Here is a 19,224-nt window from a genome sequence, read left to right as displayed (position 1 = left end):
CAACTTGAGCAAATAACTTCTGAAATGAGTGTTTCAGTCAATACTATCTCTAAAAATTCCCTTAGAAAATGAGGTAAATGAATGAAACCTTATTTTCTCAAGTGATCTAACAGACATTATATATTAATATTTCCTAAGAATAAACAAAGCACAAGTAAAGGTTTATTGATTTTTAGCAAAATAAAATGACATAAGTAGCTTTTTAAAAACTAATGGATAAGTTTTCTCATTTCCTTGTCTCCAGAACATTTGGCATTCTTTATCAGCTGGTACATAAAAGAGTAGAAAAATAAGAGATTGTCATATTGTCCTTGGTATTTCTCTTTTAATATATCAGTATGGTAGTCTACTAGAAAGTAGTAAATAGCTTCAATTGTGGAAAGGAAGGTGTCTGGCTTTCCTTTTTGATGGCGCCAAAAGCAAGTTTTTCTTGTTTTCAATTCAACTTGTAACAGTCCTGCCAAAAACAAATAAGTATAAATATTTTTTATTAACCACAGGATCTGGCAGAATAATGATAATTTCTCTTAATTATTTTAAGAATTTTTTTAAGAGAATAGACAAGTTCCTTTAACCCCAACCAAATAGGGTATTTTCTTAAATGCATTAAGGTAAATACAGAAGCAATATAAAACACAGAACAAAATCTTATACATAAATCTTAGAACTTGCAACCATGAGTTAAAAGTAATCAAGATGCTATTTTCTATCTACCAGTGTCTTTTTACATTTTAACCAGTGACAGGACTAAATTCACCAATATTCAGAAGGTTTCATTTCCTTGATAAACTGACATTTCAAACATCATTCTAAAACTCACTGAGAGAGATAGGCAGGTTAATGGTCCTTAATATAGTTAAAGTTGACTTCTGGATTATCACTTTTTGGCTATATATTCATGAACAGAGTACCTAATGTTGTTTCTTTGGCTCTGCCACATCTGTACATGAGGCCTCAATGACACAGTCAGCTAGAATGTCTTACTCCTGTGCATTTAAAGAGGAAATAATTCATGAAATCACAGAACAGTTCTTTGACCTCTTAAAACTCAGATGTCAACATACAAACCCAAAATGCTTTTAGCACCTTAGACCACTACTTAGATTCACATTATATTTATTTTGCTATACTTTTTATAAAGCATATTTATTTCAAAGTGAGAAAGTAGTATTAAAGGGAGAAGGGAGTATTAAAATGAGCCTCCCTACCCAGATAAGGAACTTTTGAGTTACCAATGATTCCCTACTATCACACCTCTCTTTAACCTAAAAGCTACTTCAGAAATGCAGCAAAGAATGACAAGAAATAAAATACTGTAAAAAATTAAGATTTTTAAGAGATAAGGAGGATCAAATGTCTACATAGGACTTGCAGGGGGAGAGAACAGAGAATGGAGGAGAGATAGTATTTAAAGAGATAATGTCCATGACTTTTCCATAGACTATTTTTAAAAATGCAAAGCCACAGATCCATGAAATAATGTATCTCAAGCAGAATAAATCTACAGAAATCAAGGCCTAGATCCATCACACAATAGAATAACTGCAAAAGAGCAACGTTAAAGAGATTTTTAAAGCAGGGATTAAGAAGTGGCAGATCATATACAAAAGAATGGTAACGGGAATGATAGGAGACTTTTTATCAGCAATAGTAAAGTACTGAAGACTCCAGAATAAAACCTTCAAAGTGTCAAGAGAAAAAACTAACAACCTCAAATTGTGTACTCAGCAGAACTATATATTAATAACAGGAATGAAAACATTAGTAAAGTAACAAAAACTGAACACATGCCAACAGGAAACCAAATGAAAGTAATTGCTAAGGAATGTATTTCAGCAAAGACAGTCTGGGTTAAAGGAAAGGTGAGCAAAGAAAACAATAAACATCTATGCAAATCCAAATAAATGCTACCTGAATGAAACAAAAACAATAACCATATCTAATCTGTGGGCTGAAGATACAGGACAGAACAAAAATAATGAAGAAAATAACAGTAACTTAGTGAACAAGGAGGAAGTTGAATCAAACATTGTCTGCTAAGTGCTTAGCGTGTTCAAAAGTGAAGGTTAAAATCTTGTTTAAAATACTGTTTGACTTCAAATAAGTTGCATGTGCAGAGTACAATTTTCTAAAAGAACCAAAATAGGAATATTACAGAATGGAAAAAGATAAAAACTTGAAAAAAAGTCAACAACAAAAAAAGTAAACAACAGGATAAAATTAAGATGGTAGAAATACATCCCAAAATATCAATACTCATAGCAAACATGAATAGATGAAACCCTCCATGTAAAAGATTCTGAGACTGAAACACAGGATGACCTCTACAGTCTGTCTACAGGGCTTCCCTCAACATTGGAGGGTCAACCCGGAGGTCTGAGCTGACACAGTAAAAAAACAATAAATTAATTAGATGTGTAAGAACCGGAAAGGAAGAAACACAATTGACATTACTTACAGAGAAAATACTTTTAAAATCAATAAACAAATTACTAAAAATATAGTGTCTTAGGGTAGAGAGGATTTATACAAGACATAGCAAGTGCTCAACATGAAAGATTGAATTCTACATCAAGAATTTCTATTCCTCAAAAGATACCATAAAGAAATTTAAAAGATGAGTCATAAGCTACAAGGAGATATTTCAAAACATTATTATATACATTCTAGTAGATCTAAAGAATTCCTACAAATCAATTTTAAAAAATTAGAAAGATGCACATAATTGTTTCACAGAACGGGATGCGTGTGGCCAAATAAATGAACAAAAGGATGCTCAATCCAATTATTAACTAAGGGAAAGGCAAATTATGATCACAATGAGATGCCACTTTATACCTGCTAGACTGGCAAAAATCAAACATCTGACAATACCAAGATAGGAGGCATCATGGATCAATGGGGACTCTTATACATTAATGACGGGTGTATAAATCTGTATACCCACACTTTGGAAAACAGTTGGCATTACCTTGTAGAAGTGGGCATTCTCATATGCAACAACCCAACGATTCCACTTCAAGGTATGTTTCCTTAAGGAACCTTGTACATGCATAAGAGTATTCGCAGATGCATAATTTGTAAGAGCATAAACTAGAATTAACTCAAGTGTTTCATCAATAGGAGACTAGATAAACTGTAGTATATTCACACAGATAATACACAGCAGTGAAAATGAATAAACTAGAGTTAATCATGTAACAACAGGGGTAAACCTTAGAAACAAAATGGTGACTTTAGATTGCAGGTCCCCGGGAATACAACATGCAGGTCAAAATAAAAAAACTAAATAACAAAGATTATGAAAGCTGATGCATATAAATAAAACACAAAGGAATGATGAAAACATAATTCAGGAGAAAAGTTACCTCTGATCAGGGGAGAAGGGGAGTCACGCAGGGAAGAACATAGGTAGATAAGTTATTGATACAATTCTGGTGCCTGGGTTCTTAATTATTCATTATATCACCATGTGCTATAACATTATATTATATATATATATGTTCTTTCACATGTGTTATAACTTAGTTTAAAAAGTAATATAAATAACACCTTTGCCTATTTAGTGGCAGAATGAGAGCCAGAAGTCAGGTCCCAGCCCTGTTCTTCCCATTAGGCTTACAATACAAATCTAATCATGTCAATGTCTGGCATTAAATTCTCTACAAGTGTCATAGCACCTGTGGAAAAAAAGACCGAATTCCCAGGCATGATATTCAAGGGCATTCACAGTTTGTATTTCTTCACAGTTATTTCTCCTACCATTCTTATATACGTACACATTCTACACCATATTCAACTTTTTCAGTGTCCTGAATGTAAAATGATGTTTTTATATCTTTGTGTATATGCCATTCCCTTTGACTGAACTGCCCAGGCCTCAGCCCTTTATCCATCAAGATTTCAACAGAAACAGTTAATCCTTCAGGGAATCCACGAAGAACAGGATTGTGTCTCCTCAATGCTACCCCTGCATCTAAAATTTATTGAATTTTCTTACCTGCTTACTTGTCTGCCTCCTGTAATAGATTACATGGCAGACAATGTCCACTATCTTCTCAATATTCATGTTCTCCTTCTCTCAATATTAACAAACCTCAATCCTGTTCAGTATGGCAAGTGTCCAGCTAAAAATAAAAACTATGTCCCAGCTCTACTCATAGCCAGAGTGGTCATGTGAACCATTCTGGCCAAAGAAGAAAAAATGAAAACTCCTAGGAGAAAATTCCAAGAAAGCTATTATTATATTATATATTTATTTTTCAATGAAAGAGCCAGACTCAGTGGGCATATAACAACTGGAATATATATGGTTTGTCTTGGGACCTAGCAGCTATCTTACAAGGATTAAAGTGATGGAGGAATAAAATGGAATGAGTATGAATCTTTACAGGCATTGTGAAGTCCTTATAATAGCTTGGACTACCTATTTCTGGACTTTTACCCATGAAAAGTAAACTCACTACTTGTTTTAAGATTCCATCTGGGTTTCTGTTTCATATGGGGAGACACAACCCTAACTAATAGCCACTGTGATCAACTAGAGGGTAGAGAGATTGCTCTATTCTCCTTTCTATTCCCCAATCTAGGACATCACCTATCCAGGAGCAGGTGTTCAACAAATATTACTGAATGAATGGACAAATCACAACCTTTAAAGTATTCTATCTGGGTATTTTGAAAATATTCCAATTTGATTTTTTTTAATGTTTTATTTATTTTTGAGAGAGATAGACAGAGTATGAGCAAGGGAAGGGCAGAAGAGAGGGAGACACAGAATCCAAAGCAGGCTCTAGGCTCCGAGCTGTCAGCACAGAGCCTGATGCCAGGCTCAAACCCACAAACTGTGAGATCATGACCTGATCAATGGATCCACCCAGGTGCCCTGAAAATATTTCAGTGTGAATAATTTTGATTCAAAGATACACAAAAGTTGTAACAACCCAAACCAAACTCTTTTGACTATTTGTATTTTTTTTTTCCAATGTTTATTCATTTTTGGGACAGAGAGAGACAGAGCATGAACGGGGGAGGGGCAGAGAGAGAGGGAGACACAGAATCGGAAACAGGCTCCAGGCTCTGAGCCATCAGCCCAGAGCCTGATGCGGGGCTCGAACTCACGGACCGCGAGATCGTGACCTGGCTGAAGTTGGACGCCCAACCGACTGCGCCACCCAGGCGCCCCTTGACTATTTGTATTAATGTTGACTATATCCAAGAAGTAAAGGCAAACATTTGAAAATGTCCTAATTAGTACAATTAAAATGTTAACATAGGATTTGATATCACAATGCAATTTCTAAAAAACAAACCAAAAGTAACTACTAAATAATGCTGGTTTCTAATACACCTAATATGTTCTAAAATGTTAAGTATAAAAATCAAGAGTTAGTGATTACTACCATTAATCCATCCTGTTTTAAAGATTTTCTTGGAAGTATTTAGAACCTTTGAAAACACACTGAAAAACACAGGCATGGGATTATATAGAAATTATTTATTTTTAAAAGCTCAACACATATATTAAAAAATTCTTTTGCTAGCATTTTTTGACAATCAATAATTTTATGATGAAATCAGCAAATCTTTTTTAGCAGAATTTTAAAGCAGATAATTATAAATGGCTTTTCCCTTCAAAATTATTGCCTGAATTTCTTCAACTGAAAAGTAAGAGTAAAAATCTTGAGCTATCCTCATACTGTCGTTGTGAGGACTGAATGAGGCAGTATATGATACAGCACTCACTTACACACTGATTACAGTTCAGGCAATGCTTTTAATCTAAAAAAAAGCAGTCACTTTAAACATTATATGAATACAGTCAAAATGAAAGGAGATGGCTGGCTAATTTAAAAAAAATGTTTTTAAATGTTTATTTATTTTTGAGAGAGAGAGAGACAGAGACAGAGCATGAATGGGGAGCAGCAGAGAAAGAAGGAGACACAGAATCTAAAGCAGACTCCAGGCTCTGAGCTGTCAGCACAGAACCTGACACCGGGCTCAAACTCACAAGCAATGAAATCATGACCTGAGCTGAAGTTGGATGCTTAACTGACTGAGCCACCCAGGTACCCATAAAACAAATTATAATATAATCCCAGTTTTTATAATTTGGACTGCCTCTCCAACAAAAGCAACCATCCTTCCTCACCACCTTCTTCTAAGGCTTCCTATGGTGAATCTTCAAGAATGTTATATCACTCTTCACGTGTAAGTTCACATTTTATGATTAAATTATGCGCTCAACCTTCAAATGTTTTATTTTGCCAAGAGTAAAACATTCAGAGCTATTTCTCTGTAAAATGTGGCAAAACAGTATGTTTCTACATTTTTAAAGAGATTCTTAACCTCTGCATTCATAAGATAACCGAAACAATTTCCAATACATTACATTTGAGGGTTTTATCTGAGGTTTAAAGCTGGTGTGTTCATGATGAATGGATAAAGAAACTGTGGTTTATATACACAATGGAGTACTACATGGCAATGAGAAAGAATGAAATATGGCCCTTTGTAGCAACATGGATGGAACTGGAGAGTGTAATGCTAAGTGTAATAAGCCATACAGAGAAAGACAGATACCATATGGTTTCACTCTTATGTGGATCCTGAGAAACTTAACAGAAACCCATGGAGGAGGGGAAGGAAAAAAAAAAAAAAGAGGTTAGAGTGGGAGAGAGACAAAGCTTAAGAGACTCTTAAAAACTGAGAACAAACTGAGGGTTGATGGGGAGGTGGGAGGGAGGGAAGGATGGGTGATGGGTATTGAGGAGGGCACCTTTTGGGATGAGCACTGGGTGTTGTATGGAAACCAATTTGACAATAAATTTCATATATTGAAAAAAAAAAGCTGGTTTGTTCAGTTTAATCCCATCAAATGATAAAATGTTTTAAAACCCAAAGGCAATGATTTATAGCAAACATGGGTTGTGTCTTGAGGAAGTAATTTGGTTTTTCTGGAAACTGTTTTTTCACATATACAGAGACTGTTAAGTATGTGCAAAGCCTGAAGTAGTCCCTGTGGTGCAATAAGGCACTAGAAGGGAGAGGGGTTGAAGTAGGACATGCAGATTTCATGGTTTTGAAGGAATTAAGAAATCCCCTTTTAAAAATACAGGATACCTACTATGTGATCTGGAAAGGAATAACAGAAATTTTGGTACAAATCTGATTTGAAGCCTTAATTTCAAATATGAACACTCTGAAAACAGATTTTTGAATTGTGCCTCAATAATTCCTTTTATAGTTTTTTTAACTGCTTTCACTCATGTTCTTTCATTTGATCCTTTCAATTACCATATAAGATAATTGTAAAGAAAGTAGTTCAGAAAAATCTTCAAACTGAGGAATAAGGTGCTGCTGTAACCATCCAATGCAGTGTGGCAGGGAGTGCTCCAAAGAGTCGGGCCTTAGGGCTCCATCCCTCTATTAAATATCAGCAAAAAGATTCTTCTAGGTCTTATACTCTGTAGTTTCTTTGTCTCTCTCCTTCCCACTTCCCCCCCCTTTCCCTCTCTCTCTCTCTCTCTCTCTCACACACACACACACACACACACAATTTCTCTGTCTCTATCTTTCTGCTTATCATTCTCACCAACAAACACACAGGTATGCACACAATCAGAATGACAAAGCAATCTTACCAACATGTATGTTGACCTCAGAGGTATGAACTATGTAAATTAAATCTAGTATTGTCACTCACGTTAGTTTGAGATTAGTTAACACAAGTTAAACTCCAAAGAAGTGTCATAAACTTTCTTTTCTAGGTGATGTGCATTTTTAACAATAGCCTGAGAAAGGGTCTCCCAGGTTGAAACTGTTTTGGCAACTGTCTAAAACCAACTGGGTAGCTCTCTTGCCTTCTAATCAAACATGGTACACAAACAAAGCTATCAAGAGCTGGAAATAAATCTAAAGTATTTAGAGAAACTACTGAAAAACCCTGAAGAACTAAGTAAGGTGCAAGTAAACAAGAGAGGTAACATGAGTTCCTGTTCTTCAAATTACTAGCTGTGCTAGTTGGGCAAGTGAAGAAACTCTTTTAAACCATTTTATTAGGAACTAAACTTTTCACTCTAAGAGACAGAGAAATACAAAGGTAAAACAAAAGAAAGAAAATCCCTGGGAAGTTAAATCTTGGAATTGGAACTATCCATGTGAACTCATGATATATGTGCATTTTCCTTGGCTCTATCCACTGTAGCAATGACATCCAAGTTGTAATAAATTTACCAGCTCTTGATTTCTAATATTAGTCCCCACTAAAAAGAACCACAGCTCCTTTGTATAATCAATCATTGGTTCTAGATCTGGGGCAGGAAAAAAGTACAAGTGAACTTGGGACATCCTGTTGTACCAGAAAAGACTAATGAGGCCATGACACAGACAGGGCTTGAAGGCCTCCACTAGCAAAAGTTGAGACAATGTGGGCATCAAAAAAGATACAATCACAACATATTACGTATGATGAACTAAAAGGAAATCTAAAAATGTACAGTGACCTCAAAAAGGGGCAGGGGGAGAGTGAAAAAAAAGAAGGGGGGTGTGGAGAAGAGTTCTTTACATAAGAATGTAATGTTCCAATAATGGAACTTACATTATATGTCTCTTGATTTGATGCAATAAGTATATAACTTTACCTATGAATAGGGTAGTCATATAATTAGTAAGTTAAAGAGCTTCATTTCTGAGAATGAAAGGGAATGCTGTTAATAATCATATCAGAACAAGTATAAACTGGAATTGCCATGGACAACCCTAGATTTATCCTTATCACGACGTATCCTTGCAAAAATACTGAAGTGAATCTAATTATGATGGAGCATTCAGACAACTGCCCGGTCCTCCTCACGCCAGCCAAAGTCATAGAAAACAAAAACAGGAGAAGCTCTATGTTAAATCAGACTGAGGACGCCTAATAACTACATGGGATATGAAGGAAAAAAGAGCTACAAAAGATACTTTGGGTCGATTAGGGAAATGTGAATATGGACTATGTTCTGTATTACAGATTAGAGAACTTTTGTTAATTTGCTTAGAGTGATAATGGTATTGTGACTTTGCAATTATTCTTAAAAGATGTAGTTAGGTATTTAAGGGTGAAGTGTTGCCAAGTCTGCAACTTACTTTCAAGCAGTTCAACCAAAAATGAATGATATATCTAAGTATAAACACACATATAATAGAGAATAAAACAAATGTGGCAAAATGTATGGGTATTCAGTGCAATTCTTCCAATAATCTGCAGGTTTGAAGTTTTTTTAAATGAAAGTTGGGAGACAGAGCAATCCATAGAAAATTTGTTTTTCTTACCTTGAAGTCTCTCATCAGTGAATATTTTGTTTGTTTGGTTCCAGGTGCTATCGATAAATATAATTTTTTTCAGTGTTGTGTCTTGGCCCTTGCTGTCATTTAAATCCTGTTCTTCAGTTTTCTTGCGCTTAACAGATGGCTTCTCAGGGTCATTTTTGTCTCTAACATTATTTTGAATCCTTTTTTGCAGATGAAAAGAAAGATCTTTTATTGAAATAGACTTAGGTCCAGGAAAAACCAGTGCAACCTAAAGCAAAGAAACTTAAGTTATCAGTGTGCTATTATGATCTTTGAAATGAATAAATTCTGACTTAAAACTTGACAAGAAACAAACATGTTGAATATGTTCCCATTATGTTCATAATATGGTTTCTTAGTTCGTATCAAATTAGATCTGTATGTACTATAGTTAGGAAAATGGAGAGGGAAGAAAGTAAAAGCAGGGACAGTAATATTGGCAGTAAATAAAAACCTGAAGAAATAATGCAGAAAAACTATATAAAGTGGAAAGACGAGATTCAAAAAAGCCTTAACAATCTAAAATCATTTGATCTTTGAAGATACCAATGAAGTAAATAATTTGTATGTTTATTGCTATAAAAAAATAACTCTAGGTCATTAAGAAAATATTAAATTATGTTCAAGTAAGCTTATAAAGGTAATGGAATTTAAAATTCATTTTTAGAGACACCTGGGTGGCTCAGTTAAGCATCCAACTTCCACTCAGGTCATAATCTCCCTGTTCTTGAGTTTGAGCCCTACATCAGGCTCTGTGCTGACAGCTCAGGGCCTGGGACCTGCTTCAGTTTCTGTGTCTCCCTCTTTCTCTGCCCCTCCCCCACTCACACTCTGACTCTGACTCTCTCTCTCTCAAAAAAAAAATAAACATTAAAAAAATTCATTTTTAGACTTAATGTGAAGAGTTGTAAAAAAATAAGCTGCCTACTTCATGGTCCTTTTCTTCATATTCTGGAATACAAGGATACGTGTAAATATTTACAAATTCAGGTGCTAATAGTTTTGCATGTACAGCAGTACTTTTGCCATCTGTTTCATTTGGATGTTTAATGATGTCAATCTTCAGTGGAAGCTAAAATGAAAAAAAAAGAGAAATCAACACAACAAACATAAAAATTCTAATTTTTATGTTAATAAAAATAATCTTTAAGGCCAAAAAAGTAAGTTCACACTAAGCTCCTACAAATATAATTTGAAAATCATACATTTCTAAACTAGAATATTAAGAATTCTAAGAGCCATAAAGCAAACCCAAATTTCTTCCTTGATATTGTTGATCAAATACTAAACAACTATTTCCAACTCCTTTAACATAGAATCTGCTCTTAAAGCAAAGTTTCAAGGTCATTTTCATTTACGTTACATAGGCAGGGAGCCCAATTCCTTGCATTTCAGTATCTGTGCCAAGAACATTTTTTATAATTTCTATAAACTCTAGGTTTGTTAATTTTATGACACAATAAAAGGAAATATAAGTTTGGGCAAAGGCTTCACATCTAAACTTCAAGTCAAATTTTATTCCCTACATGTCCTTCGAGATCAAAGGTATTACCCTTTGTTGCGAACATCATGATTCTCATCAGTGGCCTTTCACAGCAAAAATGAAATAATCGTCAATTGGAAAAAGTAACAGGTCCAAGAGGTGCACACTTTATATAAAAATTAACTCTCTTCAAAATAATTTTGTCTATTTTCCTTAAAGTTTCTTTGTTATGGATTATGTCCTGCCTCTTTGTAAAAATAATATTCTCTTGCATTTCTTGAGTGAGATTTTACTATCATTTCACTGACTTGTTTGATTTAGTTTTCTGTATAATGCATATACAGGTGCTACAGTCAGGAGTATGAAAATGAAAGCCAAGTCATATCCCCCCCATAACATATAAGAAACTCCAAGTTGGATTCTTCACTGATTATAAATGATTTATTTGTTATGATAAACACTCTTCCAGCTTCCGCCTTACCCAAAACAGGATTTTAGGTAGGATTCTAGGTATTTACCCTGGGGCAAGTTATTTTACCCTGGAGTACAAAACTATTTTTGTTTTTTAAAATAGCTTTAATAAAGGGATAAAATAGGTATAATAAATGCCACATATTTAAGGTATACAATATAATGAATTTTAACACCCTTGAGTTCATCACCACAATCAAGATCACAAATTTATCTGTCGCCCCCAAAAAGCCTTCTTGTGCCTCCCTCCTTCCCCTTTCCCCATCAACTACCACTCACAGTCCCTAGGCAATGATGATTGCTCTGCTATCACTATAGGTTTGCATTTTCTAAGGTTTTATATAAATGAAATAATATGGTATATGCTCTTTTCTTTTTCTGTTGGGGTTTCTTTTTTTTGGTTCTTGAATATGTATTTTTTACTGAAATAATCATTCATAAATTAATATACAAATATGGTATGTACTCTTTTCATCTGACTTCTTTCACTCAGAATAATTGTTCTGAGAGTCATCCATATTGTTGTACGTATCATTAATTCTAGAGCTGGTTTTTAAAGGAGCAGTTGCCGCACGCTACTAGATGGTCCCAACTGCACATACTTTACTTTTCTGGGTGACTGTGTGGAAAAGGAGGGTATATATCCCAGAAGGGCCATAAATATGTACCCCAAGTAATTTTCAATTTAGGGTTTCAAACGCCAAATCTCCTTCCCTCCCCACTTGGGCCTAGTGACCAATTAGGGCCAATTGCTTCAAATCACCAAACCAACTTCTAGTTATAGAAAATTTACCATTTAAGTAGGCAGTTCACAAATGATTTTACATCAGTCTACTTCTGGCTGAACTCTACGTCAGAATTTCCTCATGATGCTCAGTCTCAGTTGACACTACATTCCCTTTCCCCAGGGTCTCTCAGTCCCAGGTCAGCATTATCTTAGCCCAGGGCAGATAGAAAGAGGAAAGAAGAAAAAGAAAGCACATTGTGACAAAGTATTCTATTACTAGTAAAACTGACTTTCTTCTATGGCTGATGAGTAGAGCTGAAAATTCCAAAGGTGACATTTCTGATTAACTGGCTATGTCTGAAGGGTACCATTTACATCAAGGACATAGAGTGTTACTCATATATTTAAAAGTCATGTACCTAGCCTATCATGGACTAAATTCTACAAGTATAAGACAATTATGCAAACTTTGTGCTCAAGAAGTATCCTGGGACCCAGTATAGGTCCCTGAAGTTTCTGATACTATGAAACAAAAGCACAGATCAAATTGTGGAAATAATACTGTTTGTACTCTAGTTCACACATTTTAAAGGAAGATACTTCTTAAATAATGACAGGGTACAGAGTAACACCAGCAGTGTTTACCATAGTTCAAGTAGAGATGTTCTGTTTTCAAATACGTAAAGAACATCTGTTCTCTAACACCTATAATTCCTATAAAATATTTACCAAATCTTTCTGCCCCAATTTATTAAAATGCCATTAGCAGGAACCCTAAGCCTTTTCCTGTGTGATTATCAACTTTCCCAAAAAACAGTCTTTTAAATTCTAGGGTTCTAGGGGCGCCTGGGTGGCTCAGTCGGTTAAGTGGCCGACTTCAGCTCGGGTCATGATCTCGCGGTCCGTGAGTTCAAACCCCGCATCGGGCACTGTGCTGACAGCTCAGAGCCTGGAGCCTGTTTCAGATTCTGTGTCTCCCTCTCTCTGGCCCTCCCCCGTTCATGCTCTGTCTCTCTCTGTCTTAAAAATAAATAAACGTTAATAAATTTAAAATAAATAAATAAATAAATAAATAAATAAAATTCTAGGGTTCTAGGGGCACCTGGGTGGTTCAGTCGGTTAAGCCTCCTACTTCAGCTCAGGTCATGATCTTGCGGTCTGTGAGTTCGAGCCCTGTGTCGGGTTCTGTGTTGACAGCTCAGAGCCTGGAGCCTGCTTTGGATTCTGTGTCTCCCTCTCTCTTTCTGCTCCAACCCCACTCACACTCTGTCTCTGAAAAATGAATGAACCTTAAAAAAAAAAATTAAATTCTAGGACTCTACTGAAGATGAAGATTTCTTTTACCTCATGATTTTTTTTGGGGGGGGGGGGGACTCCTTTTTTAAAAAATACCCAAGAGCATCTTTTACTTATGCATTTCTCATGACATTAAAAAAAATCATATTCTGCATGAAAAGAATCAGTATTTATGAATTTATTCCATAGACTAAACTTTAAAGCTTGGGAGGCACTTACTCATCATGTAGTCGTCTTTCCTTCCCAAGCAGGCTATCTAAAAGCAAATGCTGAATGATTTGTAAAAATAAAGTAAACATTAGAAATAAAAATTTACAGAGTTTTTATTACTATTAATATATGTTAACATACTGAGTTTTATATATGGCCATTAACATATAAACACTTTTAAAAACTCTGCATGATCCGGTAGGCTATTTAGAGTTGATCAAACCCTTGGCATAGTGTTTTGAGTCACTGATTTGGAAAATAATCCTCTATTCTTAAATTTCTATGAAAAGTCAGTATGTTAATGACTTTTATTATTCTGATCTTCAATCCTTTGGAACACAATACATCTTAAAACTTCTAAAAGGATACTCTCTTTATGTGGCTATGATATGAACAGAAGATAGAATAATTCTGTGTATACTTTAAAAGCTATACTTTGAAATGTAACATTCTTGCAAGATAATAGGAAACTTAAAAAAAAATTATTTTCCTCAAGCTTTCAGTTTTTTTAAGGTAACTATGAAGCTGATTAGATTCCATGCCTATTTCTTCTTGACCAGTAAACTTTCCAATAGCCTGTAAGTAAGTGTGATTTTAGACCTCTCAGGAGACCATGAACTTGACAAGACAGCATACAAGCCAAAATGAAATCCAAGTAACAAAATATAAGTATTAAAGTATTCTACTTCAAATTTAAATGAATCTTAAAGTCACCATATTAAATATTTTTGAATATAGTTTCAACTTATTTTCTTACCAACAAATTCTAATGAGCCCATGTGTAGAGTTTAGTCTCTCTAAAGCCCTAATAGGCAGCAAATTTTACACATTATTTGATTTACTACCCAAGTTCATGTAAATGTTAGACAAGTTGACATATATGTCATAAACTCTTTGATTACAAAGATATCATGGTATATACACCTTTCACCTACACAGGAGTATCTTGGTAAGCAAGAAAAAGTATAGCGTAAGCAATCAATTCAAATCAATTTTTTAAAATCTGACTTAAATAACTACAATTATAATATGGCCCAATGAATACGTAGCCTTTTCAAGTTTACTTAGTTTAGGTCACTGACATGAGCTCTATCTCCTAGTGTAGGATGGTGGTAATAAGCTTGTTCTACAAAAACCTAAACAAACATCAATCCTAGTTTCTTTAGGATATGTTTTTTTAAAAAGAAGTCCAAGGCCTTGAAGTAGTTTTTGAAGTTCCTTCAGGCAAGCTATATACTTGTCTCTTGTACTATTCATGTTTATGCCATATTTTTTCCTATGTTTTAGATGAATTATAATCATTAATGAAAAAGTAATTGATTTCATTCAAAACAATACTACTCAGACCCAAGTATTTTAGCAATGTGAATCTCTTATTCCAGAGACAAGAAAAAGAAATAGATTTACCACTCTGTAAGTTTAAATTTTCTATTAATAGTATTCATTCCCACAATGACGCTATTTATCAAGCTTATCAATTATTTTAGAGCAGGTATATATGCGATGTCTTTTTAAAACCTCTTTTCCTACTTTCAAATAATTAAATTTCTTACCAACCTTCACAAGTGGCATCTGCTCAATAGGTACATTTTCAACTGGGACATAACATGTATAGCAATAGAACATTCTTGAACCACCACATTTGAGACATTTTGATCTTCCACTTTGCTGAGCTTTTTGAAGAACTTCTTGAGATGCTAGGCATAAGTTTTGAAGAGGATCTTCTGCAGCTATGGAAGTAGTTTGTGACTGTTGTATTTCCACAAATTTTGAATTATTTTCTTCTTTGTCTTTGAGAAATATAGGTGGATTGACAGACATTTTTCATTCGAACCAAAGTTTAACATCTATTTCTAAAACATACATCATAGGTGTGCTGCAAAAAACAAAAAGTGGGGGCAAAATAAAGATAGGAAATATTTTATACTTGTCTCCACAAAGAAAATCACTCAATTTAATTTAAAACTGTGTGCTGCTGTATTTATTTAAAAATGTTAATAAGCTTTTTAAGCCACTAAATTAGCATGATTTAAAACACAAAATTAAAAAGCAATAATCTCAATATATTACCCTTCTGGGCCATTCCCTCCATAAAAATAAAAAGATGCTATCTTAGAAAAGTTATTTAAATATAAAACTTAGGTACCAACAATCCATTTTTTAGTGACTCTTGTTTTATTTAGGAATGTAATGGTTAATATTAGTATCAGCCAGGAATGTATTCAACCCTGTAGGCTCTGACTTTAAACTGATGTTACATGATATCAAATATCAACCTAAATCCTAATGAAAATACAAGGTTCCAGTGAAATCAGTAAAATTTAGTTGGTTATGCTCTAAGAGATATATTCCTCTTCAACTTAAATTAAAACACACACACAAACATAACTAAACATCCACTAAAATAGGATAGGCATCTACTACCAATTATAATTTGTAAACTATCCCAAAAGGTGAAATACATACCCAGAAAAATAAAGTGTGATCTTATAAACTTAAAAATTTTACAAAGTAACACTAATGTCCTCGCTTGAAGATTTCATACTGCTTTTTAAAAATATAAATCATTCAGATGCTTCACTTCTAGAGATAAAATAGTAAAATTACTTTCCCATTTAAATATTTCTTTCAAAGAATAATGGCTGTCCAAACTGTTACTCAAATATTCTGTAAGCAGTTATCTTTTTAGGGAGAAAAGAGACTGGGGACCTTTTGATTTGATATGCATTCCAAAGCTGTAAAATAAGTCTTTCATTATAAAGCCTTATGGCATTGTGGTGTTTAACTATGAGGCCCCAGGCACTTTGAGTACAAACACTAAGAGAAGAAATGCTGTGACTGCAGCAGGAAACTTTTCTGTGGTATCCCAAATAGAAAGTGAACAAAAAGTCCAGTGGAACATAATATTCAACATAATTTACCAACAAGAAGTTAGTAAAACTAATTTAATTACTCATCAGGAGTTTTTTTTATAGATTGTAAATACCAGTAAGCTTGAGACCCAAAGAAAAAAGACGCTTGTCATTGAAGAAAAATACATTAAAATATACTGGGAAAATAAAATATATTGGCCAAATTTACTCAAAGTAAATTTACCAAGCTGCCTCCTTTTCTTGAGTCTCAGATCCATTTAAGATCATGTGAGAGAGTCTTAGACCTCTCACATGGATGCATACACAGAAACAATATTTTGCACACAATTTCATGTGGTTTACAGATCTCTAGAAGTCCATCTACAGAGTCGGGTAAAGAAATCTTGACTAAAATTTAAAAAAATATCATTCTAAGGACAGGAGCATCCTTAAAAGTCTGGGAAGAGATACTATTAGTCTCCAGAAATCGGAGCTACAAATCCCTTATTGGGCAACCAAAGGTCAACTGTCATAAGCCAAAAGAGGTCCCATTACTGCACTTAGGAAGCTAGTTAAGTTTCACCTAAATCTTGGTTTGGGTTTGCTCTGGTGTTGCCGGAGGTCCTTATGAAAAAACGTTTTTAGGTTGTAATAGTCTTGAATTACTTCATCATGGGACTCATTGTATAAAGGAACTGGACTGGACTAATTCAACCTGACTCCACTTTCCTGGGTGTTCCAGTAACTATTTAGAAGGTTTGCATATGCCACCAAAGAACTCAAGCAATATGGGGCTGACGTACACAGTTACTGGGGATGTCAAGAAGGTCAATGTGGTTGCCTGACATTCAGTGGAAAACTACTTGTGAGTTTTTCTAGGGCCCTCTAAGTGCATTCTGCCTCAGAAATATTCCCCTATATTCCGCTTGGCCTTCCAAACAGCCAAATGGATATTAGTGAAGCCTTATATAAATGTCCTTCCTCTACAAAATCAAACAACATAAATACCTATGAGACAGTGAAAAGGAAATGTTCATGGCTCCCCCCTCCTGTTTCACCTATACGCTCACTTATGGCTGTGGTGGCCACACAAAAGACGCCAAAAGTGGTTAGTTATGGACAGTTCTCTCCAAAGGTCTCCGAAACCACATGACAAGGGCATCGGTCCTGACCTAGCCAATAGCCTGCCTCAAATGTGTACAAATAGTTTGTTGCAAATGTAACGATTCACAACCTTCAAAACATGCTTATGAACATCAAATTCTTTTGAGGTTTATTGATGAAAGTTTTGAGGGTTACTTAGAAAACATAAAAAGAATTTATTCCTAAAAAAGTAATAAATGCCTTGATGGTACACTCATCATTCTGCAAATTAGGGTGAAAACAAATTTTTTACTCCCCCTCTAACCTCTTTTCCCCCAAATCTAATCACTCACCAAGTTCCATCAATTCTACCTTGCATATAATCCTCTATTTTAGTCTCAAAGTCAGGACTCTAGATGTTCTATGGCAACCTCTTAACATCTCTTTAACTTTGCCCATTTATTACTGGTCTCACTTATTTAGCATGGAAAAATCTGCTTTTTGTAGTTAGTTGCCTTTTAGCAAAGCTGTCCCTCCTAGCAGTCAACTCTGCAAGAGCAGAATTCTTTACTGATCACACGTATCTATCTCTGTGTCTTGCGCAAAGGGAGGAATTCCACAATTCCTTATCACATCAAAACCATTCTAAAAAAGAAATCATGTGTATCAATCTCCCTACTGAAGAACCTAACAAACCATCTTTATGGGCCATCTGCAACCTGGCACAAGTGGCAGCATGGCAAATTTTATATATTATATATATACACATATATGTTTTTTGCAAAACGATACTGTTAAAAGTTCCTAGCTACCAGTCACTTCCCAATGGAATACTATATAAAACACCCCAACCATATATTGTAGATCAAGTCACTACTAGATAAAGCATTTTTCCTTAATTTTTTTTCCTTAAGTATTTTGAAGAACCTGGTCACATAATATACACAGGTCCAACATTCATTTTTGAAAAACCCAAGGCGCCACCCTCTTCATGCAGGACCAGTGGCCTCTCCCACATCATCCATCATGTGGTAGGCAGACTATCTTGCCTTAGTTTTTCATGGTACACTACGGTTTCGGGCAGAAGTAATACTTAAATGCTGTGGATTTAAGCAGCGATTTTATCATCCAACTCCATGAATTGGCATCTTAAAAGTATTAATATACTTCTTTACTTGTCCTATGTTCTCAAGAAGTAATGCAGACATAAGAAACAGACTCCTTGGCTTATTATGTAACCACTACTTATTATGTTAAATACACTGCACGGCACACTGTGCTTAGCTTCTCCTTCCCTGATTACCAATCCCTCGCAAACCACTCCAAACACTAAAAAATAAATACTTCCTTGGGGACTGCATGCCAGAACAGACTTTCCTTGGCGCGGAAACCACTGAAAAATAATTGTTGGGGGAAAACATTTTTTGTTTTGTTTTGAGGTAAAATTTGGAAGCCTTTTTCCCAAGGGGCCCACAGGATCCTAAAAAATGCAAGCGCTCGCACAGGGACCAGGGCCCCGCTCACAGGCGACACTCTGCACAACCTCCAATAAGGCCCGGCCAAGGAGCGTCCACTCCCTGCGGACGCACGGCTCAGGCCAGACCACTGGTCCGCAGAGGGACGAGGAGACCCGCACCAGGGATCGGAGTGGGACTCAGACCTGCACCGCCCGCGGGTCCTCGCACAGCTCCACGCGTCTTCGGCTCCCCCAGAGCCCGAGGCGCGCGCCCGGCTGAGGCCGCGCGCGGGCGCGGCGGAGCGCTTTCCGG

At 35.4% G+C, this 19,224-nt stretch overlaps 1 protein-coding gene across 1 annotated transcript; it reads right to left on the bottom strand.

The window, feature by feature from the left end:
• Window positions 1-140: 140 nt before the first annotated feature.
• DTWD1 (DTW domain containing 1) lies at window positions 141-19,198 on the bottom strand. Its single transcript, XM_049611693.1, has 5 exons — window positions 19,116-19,198; window positions 15,078-15,396; window positions 10,262-10,405; window positions 9,316-9,562; window positions 141-457 (listed from the first exon to the last, which is right to left on the bottom strand). Exons 2-5 carry the CDS (start codon window positions 15,339-15,341, stop codon window positions 210-212), a joined length of 903 nt encoding a protein of 300 aa, XP_049467650.1. The 5' UTR covers window positions 15,342-15,396; window positions 19,116-19,198; the 3' UTR covers window positions 141-209.
• Window positions 19,199-19,224: the final 26 nt, after the last annotated feature.

The sequence above is a fragment of the Panthera uncia genome (assembly GCF_023721935.1).
Source record: "Panthera uncia isolate 11264 chromosome B3 unlocalized genomic scaffold, Puncia_PCG_1.0 HiC_scaffold_1, whole genome shotgun sequence".
In the NCBI taxonomy this organism is placed as follows: domain Eukaryota; kingdom Metazoa; phylum Chordata; class Mammalia; order Carnivora; family Felidae; genus Panthera; species Panthera uncia.
Note: the sequence above shows the minus strand (reverse complement) of the source record. Positions and strands in the feature narration are given on the sequence as shown.

Bases quoted from the DNA above. Each gene is read 5' to 3' on its own strand.
- DTWD1 (XM_049611693.1), bottom strand. From the start codon at position 15,341: ATGTCTGTCAATCCACCTATATTTCTCAAAGACAAAGAAGAAAATAAT. The intron at 10,406-15,077 runs GTTGGTAAGAAA...TTTTCATTTTAG, and splicing joins AGCAGATGCCACTTGTGAAG to CTTCCACTGAAGATTGACAT. The intron at 458-9,315 runs GTAAGAAAAACA...TGTTTTTGGCAG, and splicing joins CACTGATGAGAGACTTCAAG to GACTGTTACAAGTTGAATTG.